Source organism: Pinus tabuliformis, chromosome 9 (assembly GCF_031772625.1).
Source record: "Pinus tabuliformis cultivar Carrire ecotype Pingquan chromosome 9, CPIR1, whole genome shotgun sequence".
Taxonomy (NCBI): domain Eukaryota; kingdom Viridiplantae; phylum Streptophyta; class Pinopsida; order Pinales; family Pinaceae; genus Pinus; species Pinus tabuliformis.
In genome coordinates this window covers 545,921,920-545,944,344 of record NC_142307.1, presented here as the reverse complement: position 1 = coordinate 545,944,344, position 22,425 = coordinate 545,921,920, and the positions used below count along the sequence as shown (strand labels likewise).

Sequence of the window (22,425 nt, the reverse complement as noted above, 5' to 3'; positions counted from 1 at the left end):
GTTGCAGCTGCTACAACAAAACGCTAAACCCCAAGTCATAATTCAAAGAAACTTCACTGGTCATGTTGTGGCTGCAGAGATTTATATCTTAATAAGAGCAAGTTGATCAAAGTATGCAAAAAAAAACCAGCAAAATACCATAGCCCAATAGACAAGAAATTTGACCATAACTTCATAGTCGTTTGTTTATCTAAGACCGCAGAGAATCATCACCAATTCATAACATGAGATAATGTCTTGGAAGGATATGGTGCCTTATATTTATACAATTCATGGAGATCTTTTAAGAAGTATGCCAACATGATAGGTTAGGAGGGAAAAAAAAGGAATTTCAAATTTCAATTCTTTTTGGGAGCCAATTGAAGCCAACTTACGGAGGGAAAACAATTCAAATTTTGTCTTAGAACTTTTGGCCCAAAACCTTAGCTAAATTAGGGTTTCCATAATTTTTATGTTTTCTTAATGGATGTCTTAATGCCATGGCTTCCATGTCATTTTGCTTCATTTTCTCGAGCCAATTGAATGTTGCCATATCAACAACCCTTTAGGGTGTTTGCCCACATCAAGGGGCTTGGACCTTTGACCTAGCATATCTCTCAAACCGTGAAGGTTCTTGAAACACTCTACATACCTCCAGAACCATAATGACGAAGATGACCCAATGATTATGGTCTCCAAGAAGAATTTGTTGATATGCATCTTCAAAATCTCCAACAAGTGCTAGGTATGGACATCATCTAGGTAATCCAAACCCTGTCACTGCATCATTTCATCCATGCATGCCAACATACTGTGGACACCAAGCTTTGATATATTGTACCTGCTTTGACATCAATGGCAACATACTCAACAACAACAAAAAACAATTCTCTTTGATAACTTGGAATCCTTAAAAAAACCGTACTTGAATGTATTACAACTAATAAAAGACAACTCATTCCACCATATATTAGTTGTATGCAATATCTTCTAAGTACATGGAGGGATATTTGATTTTTTGTTGCTGTCAATATTGAGATTATAGATTCCACAATATTATTTTCCTTGTTTTGTTTTTCATTTTCATCAAACTTTAATAGTTTTAGTGTTGTTCACATTAGTACACAAACATTGGTTGATTCATATAGGGTGGAAAACAGTTGGGGATTGCTAAGTGAAAGGAGGCATGTTTGGGCATAGGATTGTAGCATTTGAAGAACTTGGTTATGGAATGATGGTACCTAGAGAACCAACTATGACTAAAAGATTAGTTATAAGATCCTTAAGTGCATCATGATTTTTATAGACTAAATATTTTGTTTTTGTTTGTTCTTATTGCAACTCACTATGGTTATGAGCATTTGTTTTTAATAGTTGCTCATGCTTAAGTGAAAAGTCATTTTTTAATTCATCTCACTTTGAAGTGTGACTTATAATGTTCATTTAGTTTCTCTAGCTTTAGGGGAATTTTGAGGTTAAAAACAAGTTTCAATAAAAAATGTACCATTAAAATCAACTTTAGAAGAATCAACATGATTCAAAATGATGATGTTAACCATAAGGTAATTTTTTTTGGAGGGAAAAGAATAAACCACTTTTAATAATCATGTTTTCGACTCATCTATTTATATGTTTACTCAAATTTCAAGTGTAGGCACTCATTAGGTGCAAAATTAAATTCCATGTCCAACAAGTGAATACCATGCATCTTTTTGATAAGCCCATAGTGAGATAAATTAAAAATACAAATGTGCATTTATTGGATGTGAAATTTAATTCTACATCCACCAAGTTCCTACACTTGAAATTTGAGTAAATATATAAAGAGTTAAGTAAAAAATATGATTAAAAAAATAGTTTTCATTTTTGCATTTAAAAATCCATCTTTTTTAATATTATTTTAACTATTATTTTATTGTTTTCCTTAGAAAGCCAATTTGAAACTTGAGACTTTAGAAATTGTGTTCTTCAATCTCTTTAATTCTTGATGTACGATTGAATAATTGTTATTGTACAATTAGTTGATGTTATACAAACTAATAAATTCTATGATACAATTTTTTCAATGATTTACGAATTGGTCACGCGGCCGGGGATCACGGTTTTCTCGCACCCGGTCCGTGTTCGAGCCCCATTTGTAGCGCTGTCGCGGCAGCATATGATGATTTGATTGTGATGTGATGGTTGTACATAATGTATATTGATCATTGGGCCTAATACAGCTTCTTAAGGGGACCTCGCCCTCCCCATTTTTAAAAAAATACTACTCTGAGAATTTTAATTACCTCTTAGTGGTTCTACAATCACTATACATCAACTTCAATTAACGATGTAAGAACTTAAATTAAATGTAAGACAATTCTAACTAGTTGTATGATAATTTGTATTGATCTATAATTGAGCATACAATGGTTGCTATTTGTGGAGCATATTGACAAAATGAAAATTATTACAGGATTATATGACGCTATGTGTAGTGGTTGATATGACAACGCGGTATGTGGCAACAATTGGTTCGTACAGTGGTTTTGATTGGAAAATGTACAACACATTTTTTCATGGGCCTTCGGTCTTAGTCATCAATCAACTTCGATACCAATGGAGCAAACACTTATAACTTTTAATTTGATAAAATTCATATATATATTTATGTACAATTGGTGAGGGCCATTGTACCTTTTCATTTGAAATGTGTCGATTAATAGTTATTTATATCTTATTTTTATTATATATTATATTTTTTAAATATTATAGTATAGGTTTTTTTTGGCCCATGCTTATGTTATTTTTATGTGCTAACATAAAAACTTATTTCAATATGTCATGGAGATAGGTTCAAAACTTATCATTATTTTTGATTTGTAACTATGGGAGCATTATATAGGGACTATTATATATGGACTAGATTAATGGATTCTTTTAGATGCATGAAGTTTCCCATAGATTATCTCAACAAACGAAGTTATTTGTGGTGTAACCTTTGCTTGAGGATTCTCTCAAGATGAAAGTGTTGACCTAATTTAGGTTGATGATTTAATTGTAGAGGATTTGAGCTGCATGACAAGGATTCTCATATCAACCAATGATTGATAAGCTTGCATGGATTGTTACCTATACCACAAGCTTTGTATTAGGTACCGAGGAGTTGATTTATGTAAAATTCCCTATGACCTTGATAGATGTGATCCACTTGTCTTGATTTTGTATGGAGCTGTGATATTTTTGTAGGACATCCTAAATAGCTCACGGTGTTGCATCAATTGTCTTTGACCCATGTTGTTGACTTCAAGGATTTGATAAGATGTTTTTTGATGGGGTTATATTCCTTCATATTCATAATTGGTCATTATTTTTTGAATTAAGTTATTGAGATAGCATGGGTGACAAGTTCCTTATAAATGATAGTGGTTGATTCAAAGTCTACAACTAGTATATTTGTAGGTAGCGAGTTTGGTGGAGTTGACAAGCATTTGTGTAAACACTTTTCTAATAAGAAGGGGGGTAGATTTTTAGGTTAGCTCAAAAGTGTTTACATCATATTTGAGGTGCTTCATGAGTTTTAGGGTATGTGGTGTATATATAACCCTTAGATTGCAAGATGAATGACACATGGGATATGTTCATAATAGATTTGTATGAGGGAGACAATTTGCTCAGTGATTGCTTGACCTCAAATAGGCGCTAGTTTAGCTTTCTTCCCTTGGGAATTGGAGTTCTCGGTGGACACCCTTCATTTTGGTCACATGGAGAGTTCAGTTTCTTAGAGAACTCCCTACATGGGAGGAGCACCGTGCATCCTAGGGAAGGGCATTAAACCCTAGATAGAATGGGGTTGATTAGATTGCTATTTGGAGAAAGTCCTCATAATCATCACATCACATCATTGTATTCCTTTAGTGTTTTCTCATGAACCATATGTGCAATTATGGAATCTAGAGGAGACATATTCAATTGGAATTTGCTTTTATGACTAGGATTTGCTCTTGTGGAGACATTGGTGATGATCACTCTTTCTTATTTCTCTTCACTATTCACTTGTACTTGATCTCTCTATTAAAGTCACTAGGGTTTCTTAGTCTTCTTGGAGTATTTTGAAACATTTTGGAAGTATAGGTTTAGGGTTTATCACTTGAAAATTTGAGATTAGGGATTTTCAATAAAACCACAAGTATCTTTGGTGGAGAAAGTGAAGCCTACAAGAATGTGTTGGAGTGATTTTTGCATATTGGAGCTCCTTTGGTTGAGCTAGGGTTTTCATGTTTTCCCTAGCTATGGTTTTGAAAAACTAGTGGACTTGGGTTTACTTTTGTGGAAATGTTAGTGAGGATCACTCCTTTTTCTCTATTGGTTTCTTGTTCTTGGAGTATCTTGGGATATCTTGAAATTCTAGGGTTAGGGCATATTTTTTGGAGGTTTAAAACTATGGTTTTATGATAACCCTAAGGTATCATTTGTGGAGGAGAAGAAAAAAGACATCTTTCCTTGGACCATGTGTCAAAGTGACTTTTGCATATTGGAGCTACTTGGTTGAGCTAGAGTTTTGTAAAGTTAGTGGGCTTGTATTAACCATGATATATGACTATGATATGTACATGTACTTCATCTTAAAGCATATTAATGAAGCTTTCAACTATCCAAGACTCGTGCAATTTTGAAATTTAATTTTCAACCATATATGTTCTTGATGTATTTATTTATATTGCATCTATATATCTATTGATGTTTTGACAGTAAAGACACTTGTTAAGTGATTTGACATCAACACCGAAGAATTTAAGGGTTATTTTGCTATTACTATACTTGCTGTTTTACTATTGTAAACTTAAGATCTGGTTAATGTGAGATAAGTTGCACTCAGGTGCTGAAACTTATCCAAGTCATTTGATTATCTACAAAATTAATGCTGCTATTTTATACTCTATTTTTCACACTAAAGCGCTGAAACATATCCAAGTTATTTGATATATTTTCTCCAATAGACTAGAAAATTGAGATGTTAGAAAATAAAATTTTACAGGATTAAAATATAAGGAAGCTTTAGTCAAAGGCAAAAATTATGTTTTGTAACACTGCATAATTTTGACCTCTAGAAATGTCATATAAACATTATAGTCACCAACCAGAAATAGTATGTTTAAAACAACAAATTGCTCATCTAACATCAAGCTTATCTCCACATTACATTCTAGTAAGTGCAACTGTTTAGCCACAAGCTGCAGATCCATTGGTTTGGACTCAATGTTTACCAATTACAGCGCATTGATTCCAATGTGTTAAAAGGCTTTTTATCCAAATCTTCCCCGCGGAGGAATACTCAATCCCATGTATTTCAAAAGAATTACAACTGGGATATCTACTTATTTCACAAATTTATCCTCAATTTAATGTCAACTCCACCTTACCATTAAATATTAGTACATCAGAAAAAAATTATGTTGTACTTTAGTTTGTATTGTAAACTGGCTGCAAAATGCATGCTTAGAGAGTTCAATATGAAATAGAGCCACTTGTGTCGAGTGAATGACAAATAATTAATGCTTAGAGACATGCACACAAGAGTTCTAGAGTCTTCCAACAAAAGTCTCAACAAATGCCATGATTTCTACCGCACGTGTACAGAAAATAATTAAATTTTTTAAAAAACCTTTTAATGGTGTGCTCATGTAGCAGCTGCGCATGCTTTGAAAAATGTTTGTATCTCATGAAATATTCACTTCTCATAGAGACGGGGGCCTTCCCATTTAGTAAATTTTTTTTTCCCTTAATATTTTGTAAGAGATATGGCTATGATATGCAATTTAAGTGCTTATCAACGTTTATAATTATCTAACAGAGTTGTTACAAATATGATATGAAGATCAGCTATTTTTCTTCTTAAATTTTCAAGTAAATGGAAAAAGAAAATTTACCTGTAGTAGGTATCCACTTAGTTGATAAAGTTGTTACTATCATAAATTATAGTAATGAATTGCTATCTCAATTTGTCCTAATAGTGCCACGTTTAAGATGATCATGCGTCTTTCATTAATACAAAAGAATGGACGTCAAAAAATCAGCAGTAACTAAACTGATTAAAAGTCGCCACAAACTATGAATTATCTGTCTAGATACAACATTTACTCAGAAAATAACAGAAGCATCTCTGGCGTGTATAAGATTTCAAGATAATAGAAGCAACATGAAAATCTTATATATCGAATAGAGAAATAATGGAATAGCCCAGTCATTTTGCCTCTGTTAGGTAGAAGGCCATTCCCTCATCTACAACTAACTAATTAGTCATTGAATACATTCTGTCAAATTATTCTCATCTTACAAAGACTTTGGAAGCATTGCTGAGCAATTTAGTTAGTTTCAAGATATGAAAACCATCAATGAAAAAAATGCACATTGCTTGCATGAGGCAATTATATGTATTCTCAATATGATGATTGAGAACCATCAGAAGGAACTGAATTAGAAACCTAACACTTCAAATAAAAATACATTCGTCTGTCCACGACCAACGCTCAAAATGGTTCGATTTCACCATTTCATTGTATAAGATGACCAAATAAAGACTTGTTTAAGACAACCCTATAAAATGACACTTTCAGTGAGCAAAGACTGTGTCATTCCTTCTAGGTGGCCTGTCAGGAATGGTCCCTATAGAGAAGAAAAGATCCAGTTAGAGTGCAATAAATTAATATATCACTTCTATTTGAATTATTAAGGAATGGAAGAAAAATCAGGAAAGCAAGATTGCGGTAACAGACAAAAGCAATCTGGAAAGCAGTAGCCCAGGATTAGAGTAGGTAAATTCAGTTTCGAACCTGGTTTGAATTTTGAAGCCTCGTGCCGTGCTAATTCTGGTGGCACTGGGCTGTTGCTTTGAATGAGCATCTGTAAATATTCCGATTTTCACTTATATACTACAAAATACTTTAAACACGTCCAAAACATATGGGCAAAAACATACAAGAAAAAGCTTGCTAAAACCACAGTACAATATAAGGAAAAATTAGTGCAGGGTTCAGATCCCTGACACTACTACTTAATGCACAACCTCCTTTACCAGTGAAGTAGTGAAAGCTGACTAAAGGTAAGATTTTCTTTGATATATCACATATCAATGAAAATTATAGAGATATTTTAGTGCAGCAGTAGAAAACATCAAAAAACTCTGAATATACAAAAAAAATTAAAACATATCCATGACCATTGTAGTGTCAATATATTAGTTACCTGCTTTAGATCATAAAAAACATCACTGTCATGGTGCGTTAAAAACGTTGTTGCCACCCCGGTCTTGCCAGCACGTCCAGTACGCCCTGAAACATAAAACACAACTCAGTTAACCCAAACATTGACAACATAGATAATCAGTAAATATAGTTGAAAACATGATGTAAATAATCCGAGTGCATACCAATTCGATGTGTGTACATCTCAATGTTTGAAGGCATGTCAAAATTTATCACATGGGCAACATCCTGGCATCAACATCCAAATATCAATTTTTGGTAAGATTGCACATCAACATTTCAATAACAAAAGCTGCAAGAGCTGATAACTTAACAATGTGCTGACAAAAGAGGAAAAAATAATCAGCCATTGGACAGAAACAACAGTCCTTATAAATTTGATTATCATTTAACAAAACAAGCTGCATATATACTACCAGAAATCAGGGTAAGACAGACTAGCAGTTTTGAATTAAGTTGAAAATACGATGATGCTATTTTGTTCCTCTCAACTCATAATACAGTTCCAAGTTGAAGCTATTGCAATACATGAAAATCTTGTGAATTCTTTAATGTTAATATTGCATGTGAATAAAGAATGCATCATGTGTTCTATTGTAAACAAATAAAACCTTCAAATGATTAACAGCAATAACTGAAAACTTTTCAAATTTTTATTTCTTATTTTTCCTTTATGACTGTTGCACATACAAATCACTATTCTTTCCTGCGGTTATTTGCTGTCAGGGTTAACGAACAGGTTTCCAACCCTACAGTTGCAAAATTGTAGATAACAAAGTTAAACAGAAATACAGAATGCATGCCAGATTAATCAACTAAGGGAATGTGATAATCATCCCATGCACTGTTTGAACTTTGTGCACTAGAGAGTCACGGCACCTATAAGGATGCTGTATGACCAACTCAAACCTCCTGTTCGAGAGGCAAATGCCACTTGTATGGTGTCCTAGCCACTCCTAGACATCAGAGGATGGCTCATAAACCGACAGTTAGATATAATGATCATTGACTTCATAATTATAACTTAGGCCTAATAAGAAAGTTAAGTGATAATGACTTATATAATGTAGTGGCCAAAAGGTTAGTTCTTTGAGTTACACAGTGCACTCATCTCGTAATGAACCAAACTGGTTTGAAAGATGAATATCCAAAATAAATATGATAACAATGAAATGTCATAAAGATGAAATATCAGATAATCATTATATATATATATATATATATAGACTGAGATTGATGATTAAAATAGCATGTGCATTTTGTTTAAGTATACATTGAATGGCTGCATGCGTGAATAGATTTGTGCCTTTTGAATATAATATTATTATTTTATGTGTAGCTGTTTGTAGATTCCTGTGGTTGGTGTTATCGAATTATGAACCGGATGATCACCCACAGTTTCCACCGCTTTGTAGATCAACTTTTTGAATCTAAATCAAGATTCATCTTCAGGATTGATTGATGAGTGAAGAGCTGCAAAGGAGGTTGGTATATATATGTAGTGGAGAAGTGAGGGCAAACCCTAGAATAAGTCGGATAGGAAAAGCAAAAAACAAGGGGAGAACCTAGAAAATAAGAATAAATAAATAAATAAGAGTGAAACAGATTAATAATATAATAATACAAGAGTAATACTAATATTATATTATGTTATAATAATATAATAGTAATAAATATATTGTATTGAAATATAATTAATACTTTTATATTGCATTTTGTTTATTTTTATCAAAGCTGCATAATTTACATAATTATCTGATTAATCAGGTAATGAACCTAAATGAGAGGTAAGGTTCAAATATATGTTAATGTCAATAGTGACATTAACATATATAAAGAAAGAAATGCAATGGAAGCAACTATAGCACGGATCTAAGATAAAGTTGCTTTTAAACCAAAGATCCTATCAAAATACTCCAAAAACAGTGTAATGAGACCATAGGAGGATAATAATGAGTTAGGGAAGAGTACCATGAGAGCAAGACATAAAGGAGATAAAATGGAACCAGTTCCACTTTATCTCCTTTATGTCTTGCTCTCATGGTACCCTTCCCTAACTCTCATTATTATCCTCCTATGGTCTAATTACACTGTTTTTGGAGTATTTTGATAGGATCTTTGGTTTAAAAGCAACTTTATCTTAGATCCGTGCTATAGTTGCTTCCATTGCATTTCTTTCTTTATATATGTTAATGTCACTATTGACATTATCATATATTTGAACCTTACCTCTCATTTAGGTTCATTACATGATTATTCAGATAATTATGCAGCTTTGATAAAAATAAACAAAATGCAATATAAAAGTATTAATTATATAATATTTATTACTATGATTTATGATTATAGAATTATTACTCATCATTTATTGATTTGTATCACTCTTATCTATTTATTTATCCTTACTTTCTGGGTTTTCCTCCTTTTTTTGCTTTTCCTAGCCAACTAATTCTAGGGTTTACCCTCACTTCTCCACTTACATATATATACTGACCTCCTTTGCAGCTCCTCACTCATCAATCAATCCTCAAGATGATCTTGACTTAGATTTCAAACGTTGATCCAAAAAGTGATGGAAACTGTGGGTGATCATCCACTTCATAATTCAAATACTTCGTTTGTTACATTGCCTCCCCCTTCAAAAATACCTTGTCCCCCAAGAATAATTTGGAAGAGCTAAGTCTTCATTCTTGCAACTAATGCTTTTTTGTGATGGTCTGCATGATGTCATGGTTGAAGAAATGAAATAATATGATCTTCATTGTGCTAAAAAGAGTTGTTGCATTGCATATAGATCAATCCATCCATGTTGAGCTTCATTTGAACTTCTTGTCGGTAGGTTGTTTGGAAGGTATTGTTACCGCTCAATCTAGCAAGGGCCCTAGGAGGGGTTCCTAAGGGGCAGCTACTAGACCAAATGGAAACAATGAGACAAGGACCCATTGTCACCTCAGTCGATGTCCCCTGCTCTTTACGAATTTTCATAGATGGTAGAAGTCCCTATATGGAGGAAATCACTTGAACGATAGGATCAATGGCAACGTAAAACGTGATTTCAAAGGAGAAGCTCAATTAATGGTTCAAATACCTAAAGAAAAGTTAAAAGGCTCCCCAAGAAATACCTATGAAGGATGACCCCGGGCTTAGGAATACTAAAAAAATGATGAGTGCCTAAGATCAAAACTTCCAAAATCCCTCACTTGTGATTGATGTGTTTATACTAGGGTTCAAAGTGAGGCAAGGATGGCTCATTCCATGGAAAGATTCAATTAAAGTGTGAGCTTTTGGAGAAGCTAGGGTGACTTTCCACGAAAAACCCCTTGAGAGAAATATTGTAAGAGAAAGGGTTGAGAGATACACTGTGGTAAAGGCTCATCCAATGATCACCTATAGTTAAGAGAAAAGGTTTTGAATGATGAACTACAAAGTGCAAACCTTCAAGAAATCACCAAGTCAAAGCACCTTCAAGGGTTCCCTCTTGGCGTGATAGCTAGGGCATCAATTTATTTGAAGCTCCACAGCGAAAATTTGTTAAAAACTAGAGGATGCCTAGAGGAGACAAATGAAGAATCTTGTCCGGACGGAATCCTGAAATTCCTCTTCACTTATTTCGCACCAAGCCCTAGCAAATCTCCCTATCCTTAGGGGACAAAGAAAAGAGGTGAAAGAGTGATATTTCGTTAAGTTAGTGTGATCCCCAAGGATCTAGGACTAGTGCCTGGCTATTGGGAAGATTGGAGTCAAAATGACTAAGATTTAGGAACTTCGCTCTTCAAGGAGGCCTAAAGAAGCAGCTACACTCTTTGTGGATGAAGCTTCATAGCGACTTTAGACTTTTATACTTCGATATGCAATATTTGATGGAGTTTCAAGGTAAAAGGTGCACAACCTGTCCTAGGAAAATTCGTTCTCTAGTGCTGACGTATGTGACGAAGCAAAACAAAATTAGGCCCTTAGCAATTAAAAAAAGAAAAAGGAGAATTATATATATATATATATATATATAGAAAGGAAATGGTCAAAGATATTTTAAAAAAATCACACCACTTCAAATTTATATATATATATATATATATGGAAAAATGCTACCAACTATCTATACAAGTTGTTCAATTGACATATTAAACATTAAAGCTGTTGAATTGCAGCCTGATCCATAAAATTATCATTTTTAAAACCGTACAACAATATATTGCCAAAACAAGAAATAGAGAGATAGCATCGGATTAATTAAAATAAAAATCAGAGTAGAAATTAAGGGAGAAGAAAATTAGCATTGCAAAGTTCAAACAAAGCAATAAAGACAAATCGAGTAACCCTGGTTATTAGTTGGTCAAAAGAAATTGTATACAGGGAACCAGAAAAAATTATTTGCATAGTGTTGGACCCTATAAACCAGTCAATTAAAGAGTAACTGCAATTGCTATTTTGGATGTTTGACGTGGTGCCAATGGTAAAGGAATGTTGGAAATGTTTTGGTGGAGGTAACATTAAAAAAATAAAAGAAAACGTCACACAATCCAACCATCATCCTGTTGTAGTTGCTACAACCCCCTCCAAAATTTTGCTTACACTTTGATTTTGGAGCCTAACTTCTATTTATAAGACCTTACCTTTCACAGACGTCAAGTGTTCCTCTTGATTGTCTAATGTCGTAATCACTTATTCTTTCATGCAACACTTGCATGATGCCTTGACTAAGTCTTGTTAGCAGCAGTTGCACAACTTTTGATAACAAGTTAGTTCCCTCCAAACACAAGTAGAATCCTATTATGATCATGCACAACCTCAAGAAATTGTGCAATCCACTGAGCCAGTGAACTGCACAATCCCTTGTCACTAGGGATTGCGTAATCCTTTTTGCTAGTGGACTGCGCAGCTTCTCGGAAACTCAATTGCACATCCCTAGAAAATAGGGATTGCACTTTCTTCTTTGACCAAGTGACACAAGTTTCTATTTTTTATCCATGGACAAGTGTCACATTTTCCTTGCTTTTAGGCATGTGCGTCATAAGGAAGCCAACAAGCCTTAAGGATGCCACGGTTTAGCCTGAGAAAAAGGCAAGTTTCAAATCTGGGGTTAAAGGATGTTGATTTGTGGTCGCATCGGATGTGCTCAAGCCTTGAAATTTGGAGGAGAGGCTAAGGTAGATGAGATCTGCAAGACCCAGAAATTGTTTTGAGAAATTCCATCCGTATGAGGAGTTATTAAAATAATTTAATGGGTTCCTAAGTCTAAACTTAGGAAAATAAAAATATTAATGGGTATTAATAAAGATAAGGATGAGAAGCTTCTAAGAGACGAGGATCAAGTTTGTTTTAATCTTAGCCGTTGATTAGGAACTTAATCTCGGTCATTGATTCATCAACAAGAAAAGTACAAGAGAAGACTTGAGGGTCATTTGGAGACATACCCGCAGATACTTAGTATCTCAAGGAAATTCGATTCTCAAGGAAGAGGAGATTGATTTCAGAGAGAGTTGCACGGTGGAGGAAGAGGAGGGATTAGTAGCAGTCAGGGAGCCCAGAAGAAGTGATGCAGGGACTCTGAGAGACAGCGCAAAGGGAGATGCAGATCAGAGAGACGCAGGGATGACGTAGAGATGACGCAGAACAGGACCAGAGCCAGAGCTATGCAGAGCTATGCAGAATGACACAGTAGAGAAAGGAAGCTCTCCAGCGTATCAGAAAGTCTTGGAGAAAAGTCTCAGGTGTTTTCTCCCAGTGTCTATGTATATTTCTCTGTAAAAGCTATTGTTGCTAAAGATTAATAAAACCCTCCTTTGCTGCACCAGTTTTCCCGCATTGGGTTTTTCTAGGGACAATTGTCCAAAAATAACCGTGTTGATGTGATTGATTCTTGTGCATATATTTGTTTCTGTATAATGGTGTGACATCTGCAGTAGAATTTATTTTAATATTTACTGAAGGGATTTCATAAATAACTTACTGGGAATAATAAGTAGGTGAAATAAATTAGTTCCTGCAGTAATAGAATTTTTGTTTAGAAATTTTCACATGGTATCGGAGCAAAGATTCGGCGACAGGAAGGGAAAATCAATTATGGGTCAAGAGCATGATGCAAAAGCATCCACTCAAGGAGGCTCATGCATATTTTCATAAGAATGCACAAGAGATAGAAATTACGATTATTCTATGTTGGCTTCCAGATTGGAAGAAGAAGTTGCTTGCATAGAAAGCTCTGCCTCCTCAGAGGTTTGGTATATAGATAATGGAGCTTCCTGGCATATGATAAGAATCTGATAATGTTTTTCAGATTATCAGGAAGAAAGAATGAATTTTTAGATCACCATGGAGAATAAGGCAAAGTGTACTCCAGTAAGGAAGGGTACTATAGTTTTTCAAACAGAAACAGGGGAGCGGTTCCGAGCTACCAATGTGTTGCATGTGCCGTGACTAGAGATAAACTTGCTTTCCATATCTCAACTTCAAAACAAGGGCTATGACGTTTTCTTCATTAAAGAGAAAGTATATGTCAAACACCCAAGTTGGAAAAAGAAGGTCTAGATCAGAAGCAAAAGTAACAGGTTGTGCAGGTTGCAGTGAGAATCACCAATGGCACTGAAAGGTAGTAATAGTAATGGAGACAAGGATTTGAATGAACTATGGCACAAAAAAATGGGACATTTGCACCATGGGGCTCTGAGAATTCTCAGAAAAACTGTAACAGGAGTTCCAGATCTTAGTACTGAACGAGATGATGTATGCAAAGGGTGTGCTCTAGGCAAGTATGCCAAAGCAGCATTCCCAAGAAGTAACAATAGGGCCAAGAGTGTACTAGGATTGATACACTCAGACATCTACAAACCGATGTACATGAAAGCTCTTAGTGGTGCCGAATACTTCGTCACTTTCATCGACGACCATTCTTCCTACCATTCCAGGAAGACTTGGATCTACTTTCTGAAAACCAAAGATAGGGTTTTTGGTCGATTCAAAGAGTTCAAGGCTCTAGTGGAGAATCTGATAGGAAAGAAGATAAAGGTGTTGCACTCAGAAAATGGTGGAGAGTATGTTGACAAGGACTTCACTAATTTTTGCGCTAGGGAGGGCATCAGAAGAGAGTGGACAACTCCCTACAATCCAGAGCAGAATGGAGTAGCGGAAAAGGAGGAACAAGACTATTGTGGACACAGCTAGGACAATGATGTATGATCAGGATATGCCAAAATTCTTGTGGGCAAAAGCATGCAGCACGATAGTCTATATCCAGAATAGAACTCCTCATAAGGCATTGGGCAAGATTACTCCAGAGAAGGTCTTCATCGGGAAGACACTTAAAGTTAGTCATTTCAGGATATTTGGGAGTTTAGCATATTGCCGTATACCCGAGGAGAAGAGGAAGAAGTTAGATCAAACTGCAAAGAAAGGATATCTTGTGGGATATAGCGAGAATGCTAAGGCATATAGAGTCTATCTTCCAGGGAGTAGGAAGGTAGTAGTTCGACGAGATGTAAAGTTCATGGAGGATAGAGCTTTCAGAAAATCTCGAGAAATGCCTTCCGAGGAGCAGTCAAAAGATGAGCCGTTGGTCAAACCACTTCAACCAGCGGAAGCTAGTACCAGAAATTCTCCTTCAGAATAGGAGGAATCATAGGAAGAGGAAGAGATGACAGATGCGCCTACTACCAGAGGAAGAACAAGCCAAGAACTTCGACAGATTCTACGGGATATAGAAGAATTTATTGGTGCACCCAGGAACAGTAAAAGGGAGAGAAGACAGCCAGACAGATACTAGGCCTTAGTAGCTCAGGTTGGGGAACCCTCCAGCTTTCAGGAGGCCAATCAGCATCAAGTATGGGTGGATCCAATGGTGGAGGAATACAACTCTATAATGGTGAATGATGTCTGGGAAGTGGTGCCTAGGCCTCAGGACAGATTAGTGGTAGGTTCGAGATGGATCTACAAGATCAAATATGCTGCAGACGACAGCGTGGAAAAATAAAAAGGCAGGTTCGTGGCAAAGGGGCATGCTCAGAAGGAAGGAATAGATTATGAAGAGACCTTCGCCCCAGTAGTCAGGTATACATCTATTAAAACCGTGATATCTCTTGTAACACAGATGGGGTGGGAGATACATCAGATGGATGTCAAGACGGCATTCTTGAATGGGGTAATAGAAGAGGAAGTATACATTGAACAGTCAGAAGGCTTTGAGACACATGAGAAAAAATCTCATGTATGCAGATTAAAGAAAGCCTTGTATGGGCTTAACAGGCACCTAGAGCATGGTATGGTCGAATTGATGGCTACTTGTAAAAGATGGGATTCGTCAAGAGTGATGCAGATCCCAATCTCTACTATCTAGTTGTAGAGAATGAGCCTCTAGTCCTAGTATTATATGTGGATGATCTCTTCCTGACAAGATCATCCAGGCTCATTAAGGACTGCAAGAAGAATCTAGCCACAAAATTCGACATGAAGGATTTGGGACAGATGCATTATTTCCTGGGGTTGGAAGTTTGGCAGCAGAAGGGTGAGATCTTCCTTGGACAAGGGAGATATGCTATAGAAATCTTGAAGAGATTCAGGATGCAGGATTGTAAGCCTATGGCTACTCTAGTGATCACCAACTGGAAGAAAATTGGTACATCAAGAGATAAAGATGTTGATCCCACCTTGTACAGGCAGCTCATAGGATCCCTGATGTATCTGGTCAATACCAGACCAGACATATGTTACGTTGTCAACACCCTCAGTCAGTTCATGGTGGAACCTAAGAGGGCGCATTGGGCAGCAACCAAACATGTTCTCAGGTATATACAAGGAATAGTCGAGCATGGACTATTGTACACTAGAGGCAATGATGTCAGGCTGAGTGGGTTCACTGACGCAGATTGGGTTAGAAGTTCAGTAGATCGGAAAGGTACAACTGGGTACTGTTTCAACATTGGATCAGGAATGACCTCTTGGTGCAGTAGGAAACAGAAATTTGTGGCTCTGAGCTCATGTTAGGCCCCTATACTACTAGTGTAACCCCTTATTGTTATTAGTACAACCCCCTTATTATATTGATGTACCATGTAGTGCCCATATTGTTACTATTGTGCCCCATAAAAGCCCACTATTGTTATTATTGTGCCCTTACATTATTATTGTTATGTCGGCTTTGATTATATTATGACACCTTAGACTCCCATATATAGAAAGGAGGTCTTTTCATTTGTATCATCCAAGAATTGTTCATTTGTGTAATGTAAAGGAGGTTGCCCCCTCGAAGACGCTGAATTCTAAGGCGTTGATCTATCTTTTCTATCTTTTTGTGAGCTGGTTTCATAACATTTGGTATCAGAGCTTTGCATTCTAGGGTTTTGCTGCTCCAAATAGGTTATCGTGGCATTTTCGCTATAACTTTTTTTCTGCGACATTTCAGAAGCGAAAAAAAAAACCCATTTGAGACGACATCGCATTGAACCTCGGGTCCAAATTTCAGAGCTTTTCACACTATATTTGCGGAGATATGATCCGAGGAAGTTGGTCTTTTTGCGGACAACTGAATTACATTCCAAACAGGTGACCTGGGGAAAATTGTCATAACTTTCTCTCTGAGCATCGGACTGAAATTTCATAAGAAGGTACAAAAAGAGGACGGATTGTAGTTTCCTGTATATATTTTTCAGAGCCAAAGGTTGAAACAGTGACACGTGGCACGTCGTACAAGTTCACTCTAATGAACTAGTCTATAATCAAGTCACTGTGGGAGATTTGCCATAACTCTTCCTTGGAGAATCCAATTTGGATTAGACTGGTGGCATTGGAAAGAGGACGCAGAGGGTTACTGCAGGTCGCAATTTTAGAACTTAAAGATCCGAAAGTACAGAGTTACAGTCGTTTCAAGATCGAGCTCCTAAAATAAAGAAAAAGCAAGATGAGGAAGTTTGATGCAAGGATTTGATAAATTGGATACTTCAGATGGAGCAATATTTTGATCTACATGGTGTACCACTGTTACAAAAGGTATGTTTGCATCTTCATATTTAGAACCGGAATCAATTTTTATGGTATAAAGGGCTTTGTTCTCCTAAACAACTTGTTACGTGGTCAATTTTCACAGAGGAAATGATAGCACATTATGAGGATACAAAGAGCAACACCTTCTTTAGAGCAACACCACAACAATTGGAAAGAGTAAAAGGGCTTTGTTACATAGTGGAAAGTAAAATAATGCAACAAAGAAGTCTACCCCTCAGAACTATAAAGATGGAAGTGTTGTTTCTCTTAGCCTTCTACAACCTACAAGGGTTACACCACAACAATTGGAAGAAAAAAGAGAAAAAGGGCTTTGTTACAATTGTGATAGCAAATGCACTAAAGGTCATAAGTGTGCTGAGAAGAAATTATTTTACATAGAGTATGAAGAGGAGGAAGAAAAGGATCAAGAAAGGTCAAAAGAAGAGGATATACTCCAAGAACAAAGCCTAGATAAATAAGAAATGAATCCGACCATATCTTGTAATGCATTGGCTGGAATTACCACTCCTCAAACTCTCAAGATAGAAGGACATATCAAGAAGAAAAAGGTGCAAGAAGTGAAAGATCACATCGAGAAAGAAGAAATGAATCCAACCATATCTTGTAATTCATTGGTCGGAATTACCACTCCTCAAACTATCAAGATAGAAGGACATATCAAGAAGAAAAATGTTCAAGAAGTGAAAGATCACATCGAGCATCAAGAAATGAATCCGACCATATCTTGTAAAGGATTGGAAGAAATTACCACTCCTCAAACTTTAAAGATAGAAGGACATATCAAGAAGAAAAAGGTTCAAGCAGTGAAAGATCACATCGAGCATCAACAACAAGTTCTCCAACTTTTAAGGGATAACGCCACTTTGGTGCAAAATCGAATGAAACAACAGGTAGATCAACATCGTGGTGAAAAATGTTTTGATGTAGGTGATTGGGTATTTTTACTGCTACATCTCAAGCAAGCTATTTATAAGAAGGAAATGTTGGCAATACTACATGCACTTAAGAAATGGCGACCTTACCGAATGGGAAGACACTTCAAGGTAAAAATGGATCATGATAGTCTTAAATACTTTTTAGAACAACTATTATCTTTAGAAAAACAGAAAAAATGTGTCACAAATATGTTGGGTTATGACTTTGACATCATCTATAGAAAGTGGAAGCAAAATTTTGTTGCAGATGCACTCTCAAGAAAGGATGAGGATGTGGAAGCATTGTTTTGTGCTATTTTTATTATCCAACCATATTGGATAAACGAAGCAAGGGATGAATGGAAGAAGGACGAGGAAGTATGGCCACTTATTCAAAAGTTGCATAAGATCCCAATTCAAACAATATTGCCAAAAATTGAAGAAGAAGGAAAAATCATATTGGAACCTGGAGTAGTCACAGAAACAAGAACCCGACAGCTACGAAATCAATCAATTTCAAAGTATCTCATCAAGTGGAAGAACTTACCCGCTAAAGATTCCACATGGGAGGAAAAGAATTTTATACAGAAGCATCAAGAACTACTAAAGCGTTGAGAACAACACTTTTTGAAAGAGAGGGGCATGTTAGGCCCCTATACTACTAGTGTAACCCCTTATTGTTATTAGTACAACCCCCTTATTATATTGATGTACCCATGTAGTGCCCATATTGTTACTATTGTGCCCCATAGAAGCCTACTATTGCTATTATTGTGCCCTTACATTATTATTGTTATGTCGGCTCTGATTATATTATGACCCCTTAGACTCCTATATATAGAAAGGAGGTCTTTTCATTTGTATCATCCAAGAATTGTTCATTTGTGTAATGTAGAGGAAGTTGCCCCCTCGAAGAAGTTGAATTTTAAGGCGTTGATCTATCTTTTCTATCTTTTTGTGAGCTAGTTTCATAACAGCTTAGCTAAAGCAGAATATATGGCAGCTAGCACAGCTTCGTGCAAAGCCATATGGCTTAGGAAATTTCTTGTGAATCTATTTAGGAGAAGGATGGAAGCGACTAGGATCATCTGTGACAATTAGAGTTGCATAAATCTCTCTGAGAATCCAGTATTTCATGATCGGTCGAAGCACATCGATATCAGGTGTCACTTTGTCAGAGATTGTGTCCAACGAGCGGCAATACAATTGAGGTACACTCCTACAGGAGAACAGGTGGCAGACATCCTCACCAAGGCTCTAGGAAGAACAAAGTTTGTTCATTTCAGGGAGAAGATGGGGATGGTAAAGAATCCATTTCAATAATGGATAAATATCAGAAGTTAGAGTGCAGCAGTTAGTAGTGGTAGTGTTATGGGCAACATGATGCAGCAGATTGAGAGGGAGTTGCAGTATAGATGTAGCGGTGGCAATTTCATGGGCAACAATATAGGAAGTAGCAGTGCAGATGATGTAAGGCAGCAGGCCAAGCATCAGCACAAGTACCGGTGCGGAGGATCAGTGATGGAGCATTATTAGAGTACATTCCTTGCTAAAAGGGTGTGTTGATTTGTGGTAGCATTGAATGTGCTCTAGCCTTGAAATTTGGAGGAGAGGCTAAGGCACATGAGATCTCCAAGACCCAGAAATTGTTTTGAGATATTCCATCTGAATGAGGAGTTATTAAAATAATTAATATTTTTAATGGGTTTCTAAGTCTAAACTTAGGAAAATAAAAATATTAATGGGTATTAATAAAGATAAGGATGAGAAGCTTCTAAGAGATGAGGATCAAGTTTGTTTTAATCTTAGCCGTTGATTAGGGACTTAATCTCGACTGTTGATTCATCAACAGGAAAAGTATAAGAGAAGACTTGAGGGTCATTTGGAGACACACCAACAGATACTCAGTATCTCAAGGAAATTCGATTCTCAAGGAAGACGAGATCAATTTCAGAGGGAGTTGCAGGGTGGAGGAAGAGGAAGGATTAGCAATAGTCAGGGAACTTAGAAGAAGTGGCGCAGGGACTCTGAGAGACAGAGCAGAGGGAGACGCAAATCAGAGAGACAAAGGGATGACGCAGAGAGGGACCAGAGCTGCGCAAAATGACGCAGTAGAGAAAAGAAGCTCTCCAGGGTATCAGAAATTCTCGGAGAAAACTCTCAGAAGTTTTCTCCTAGTGTCTATGTAAATTTCTCTGTAAAAGAGATTATTGTTGAAGATTAATAAAACCCTCCTCTGCTACACTGGTTTTCTCGCATTAGGTTTTTTTGGAGACAATTGTCCAAAAATAACTGTGTTGACGTGATTGATTCTTGTGCATATAATTGTTTTTGTATGATGGTGTGATATCAGTGGTAGAATTTATTTCAATAATTTATTGGGAATAATAAGTAGGTGAAATAAATCAGTTGTTGCAGTAATATAATTTCTATTTAGAAATTTTCACAAAGGAAAGACAAGTATAGATCGACCTTTGAATTAGTTAGATCAGTCATTGTTATCGACCAAAAAAGATCACACGAAGGAAAGAGCATGCATGCATAAAAAGACCTAGCAACAATAATTGTTGGTAGGCAAAATAGCTTGGGAGGTATGCGACACTTGTAAAAACGGAATGACAGACTGAAACAACACTTGTACAAGGTAGTAATAGTAGAAATGCCAGTAACTAAAAGAAGAAACAGGCAAACCGACACTTGCAAAAACAAAAGCGACAAAAGCGACGAAAAAAGCAAGGAAAAAATGGCTTCAATGATAGTACGATTCTTCCTTTCAGCAACACCATTTTGTTCAGGAGTATATGCGGTGGTGGTTTCCCTCTTCATGTCTGCTTCTCTACAATAGTCTTTGAATTCATTAGACTCATATTTCGTCCCATTATCAGTCCTCAATATTTTGATCTTTTTCTCTGTTTGATTCTCGACCAAGGCTTTGAAGGAACGAAACAAAACCATTTGAATATTTCATCCTTCTTCTTTAAGAAATAGATCCATGTCTTACGAGAGAAGTCATCCACAAAAATAGCATATTACAAATATCCACCCAAAGATGTCATGGGCAACATATCTAATAGATCATAATGGACCAACTGAAGAATATCGATGGTTTGAGTCTCAAATGAGGGGAATGGTCCCCTTGTATGTTTTCCAGCTTCACATCCCTGACAAACACCTTCATGATTCAAGTTGAATTCGAGCATCCCTATGACCATCTTGCTTACATCAAGTAAGGCTTTAAAATGAAGGTGAGCAAATCTTTGGTGCCATAATTCGGATTTAAGAGAAGTATCACAAGTCATTGCCCCAAACGAACTTCCTCCAACCTGATAAAGACCTTCAACCTTGAATCCTAGAGTGAATGGATCTCTTGGATTCCTTTGCCAAACACGAACCTTCCCATTAATGAATGACACCTTGAAACCGTTATCTTCCATCGCAAAAATAGAACCCAACTTCTTTTTCAAATCAGGTACATATAGCATTTCTTGTAAGTTGAGGGTTTGACCTCGATTTAAGTGAAAGGTAACAGTCTCAATTCCTTTCACTGGATAAGTGGCATTATCCCCAAGTATAATCTCCATATTTCTCTTCTTTTCAACCAAGTTAAAGAGGGCCTCCCTATACACAGTGAAATGCCTTGAGGCATCACTATCAATCAACCAATGATCCAATGTATCCGGAGGAGAGGCGATGGAGAGGGCAGAAATAAGATAATTTTTTTTTTCTTTACACCAGCATTAACTTTTTCATACCTGGAGTTTCTCGATTTCTTGGGAGGACAACCACCTCTATTTCAAGCAACATGAGCATTCCTCTTTCCTTTGTTATTGAACCTGTTGTTCCTTTGATTGCCACTGCCCTTGAAGTTTTTGTTGTTATTGTTGTCATCATCTCTTGGAGTATCCTTCTTGAGAGGACACTCTCTAGCGAAGTGGCCAAACCCATTAGAATTGAAGCACCTTCCTTTTCTTCCTTCTTTGAATCCTGACTTGAACTCTTGCCCTTGATTCCTTGGACCAACATTGTTCGTTCTCTTAGAATGAGCAAAGAAGGCAGTAAGATTGTTTCCATTTGAGGGCTTGTCTTTTTCCATCATCCTTATTTCTTCTTGAGTGCATCTGGCCAATAGTTCATCAAATCTTGGAATCTTGTCATTGTTGAGAATGGTAGTGTTGAACACATCCCAACCTCTTGTAAGGTCCCCAAGTACAATAAGAGAGAGTTCTCGGTCACCAGTGATTTCACCGATAGATAGGAGATCATTCTTGATCTTAGTAATCTTCATGAAGTAAGAT

General features: G+C 36.4%; 1 protein-coding gene across 5 annotated transcripts in view; it reads right to left on the bottom strand.

Moving 5' to 3' along the window:
* Nucleotides 1–6,136: 6,136 nt before the first annotated feature.
* Nucleotides 6,137–22,425, bottom strand: part of LOC149149675 (P-loop containing nucleoside triphosphate hydrolases superfamily protein) — a 358,770-nt gene continuing 342,481 nt past the window's right edge. For all 5 annotated transcript variants that reach the window (XM_089445854.1, XM_089445858.1, XM_089445855.1 and 2 more), the window contains 4 exons: nucleotides 7,388–7,451; nucleotides 7,204–7,289; nucleotides 6,792–6,861; nucleotides 6,137–6,624 (listed from right to left, as the gene is read on the bottom strand). In XM_089445854.1, coding sequence (XP_089301980.1) covers nucleotides 6,572–6,624; nucleotides 6,792–6,861; nucleotides 7,204–7,289; nucleotides 7,388–7,451 — 273 coding nt within the window. In that variant the 3' untranslated portion in view covers nucleotides 6,137–6,571. The remainder of the gene's footprint in view (nucleotides 6,625–6,791; nucleotides 6,862–7,203; nucleotides 7,290–7,387; nucleotides 7,452–22,425) is intronic.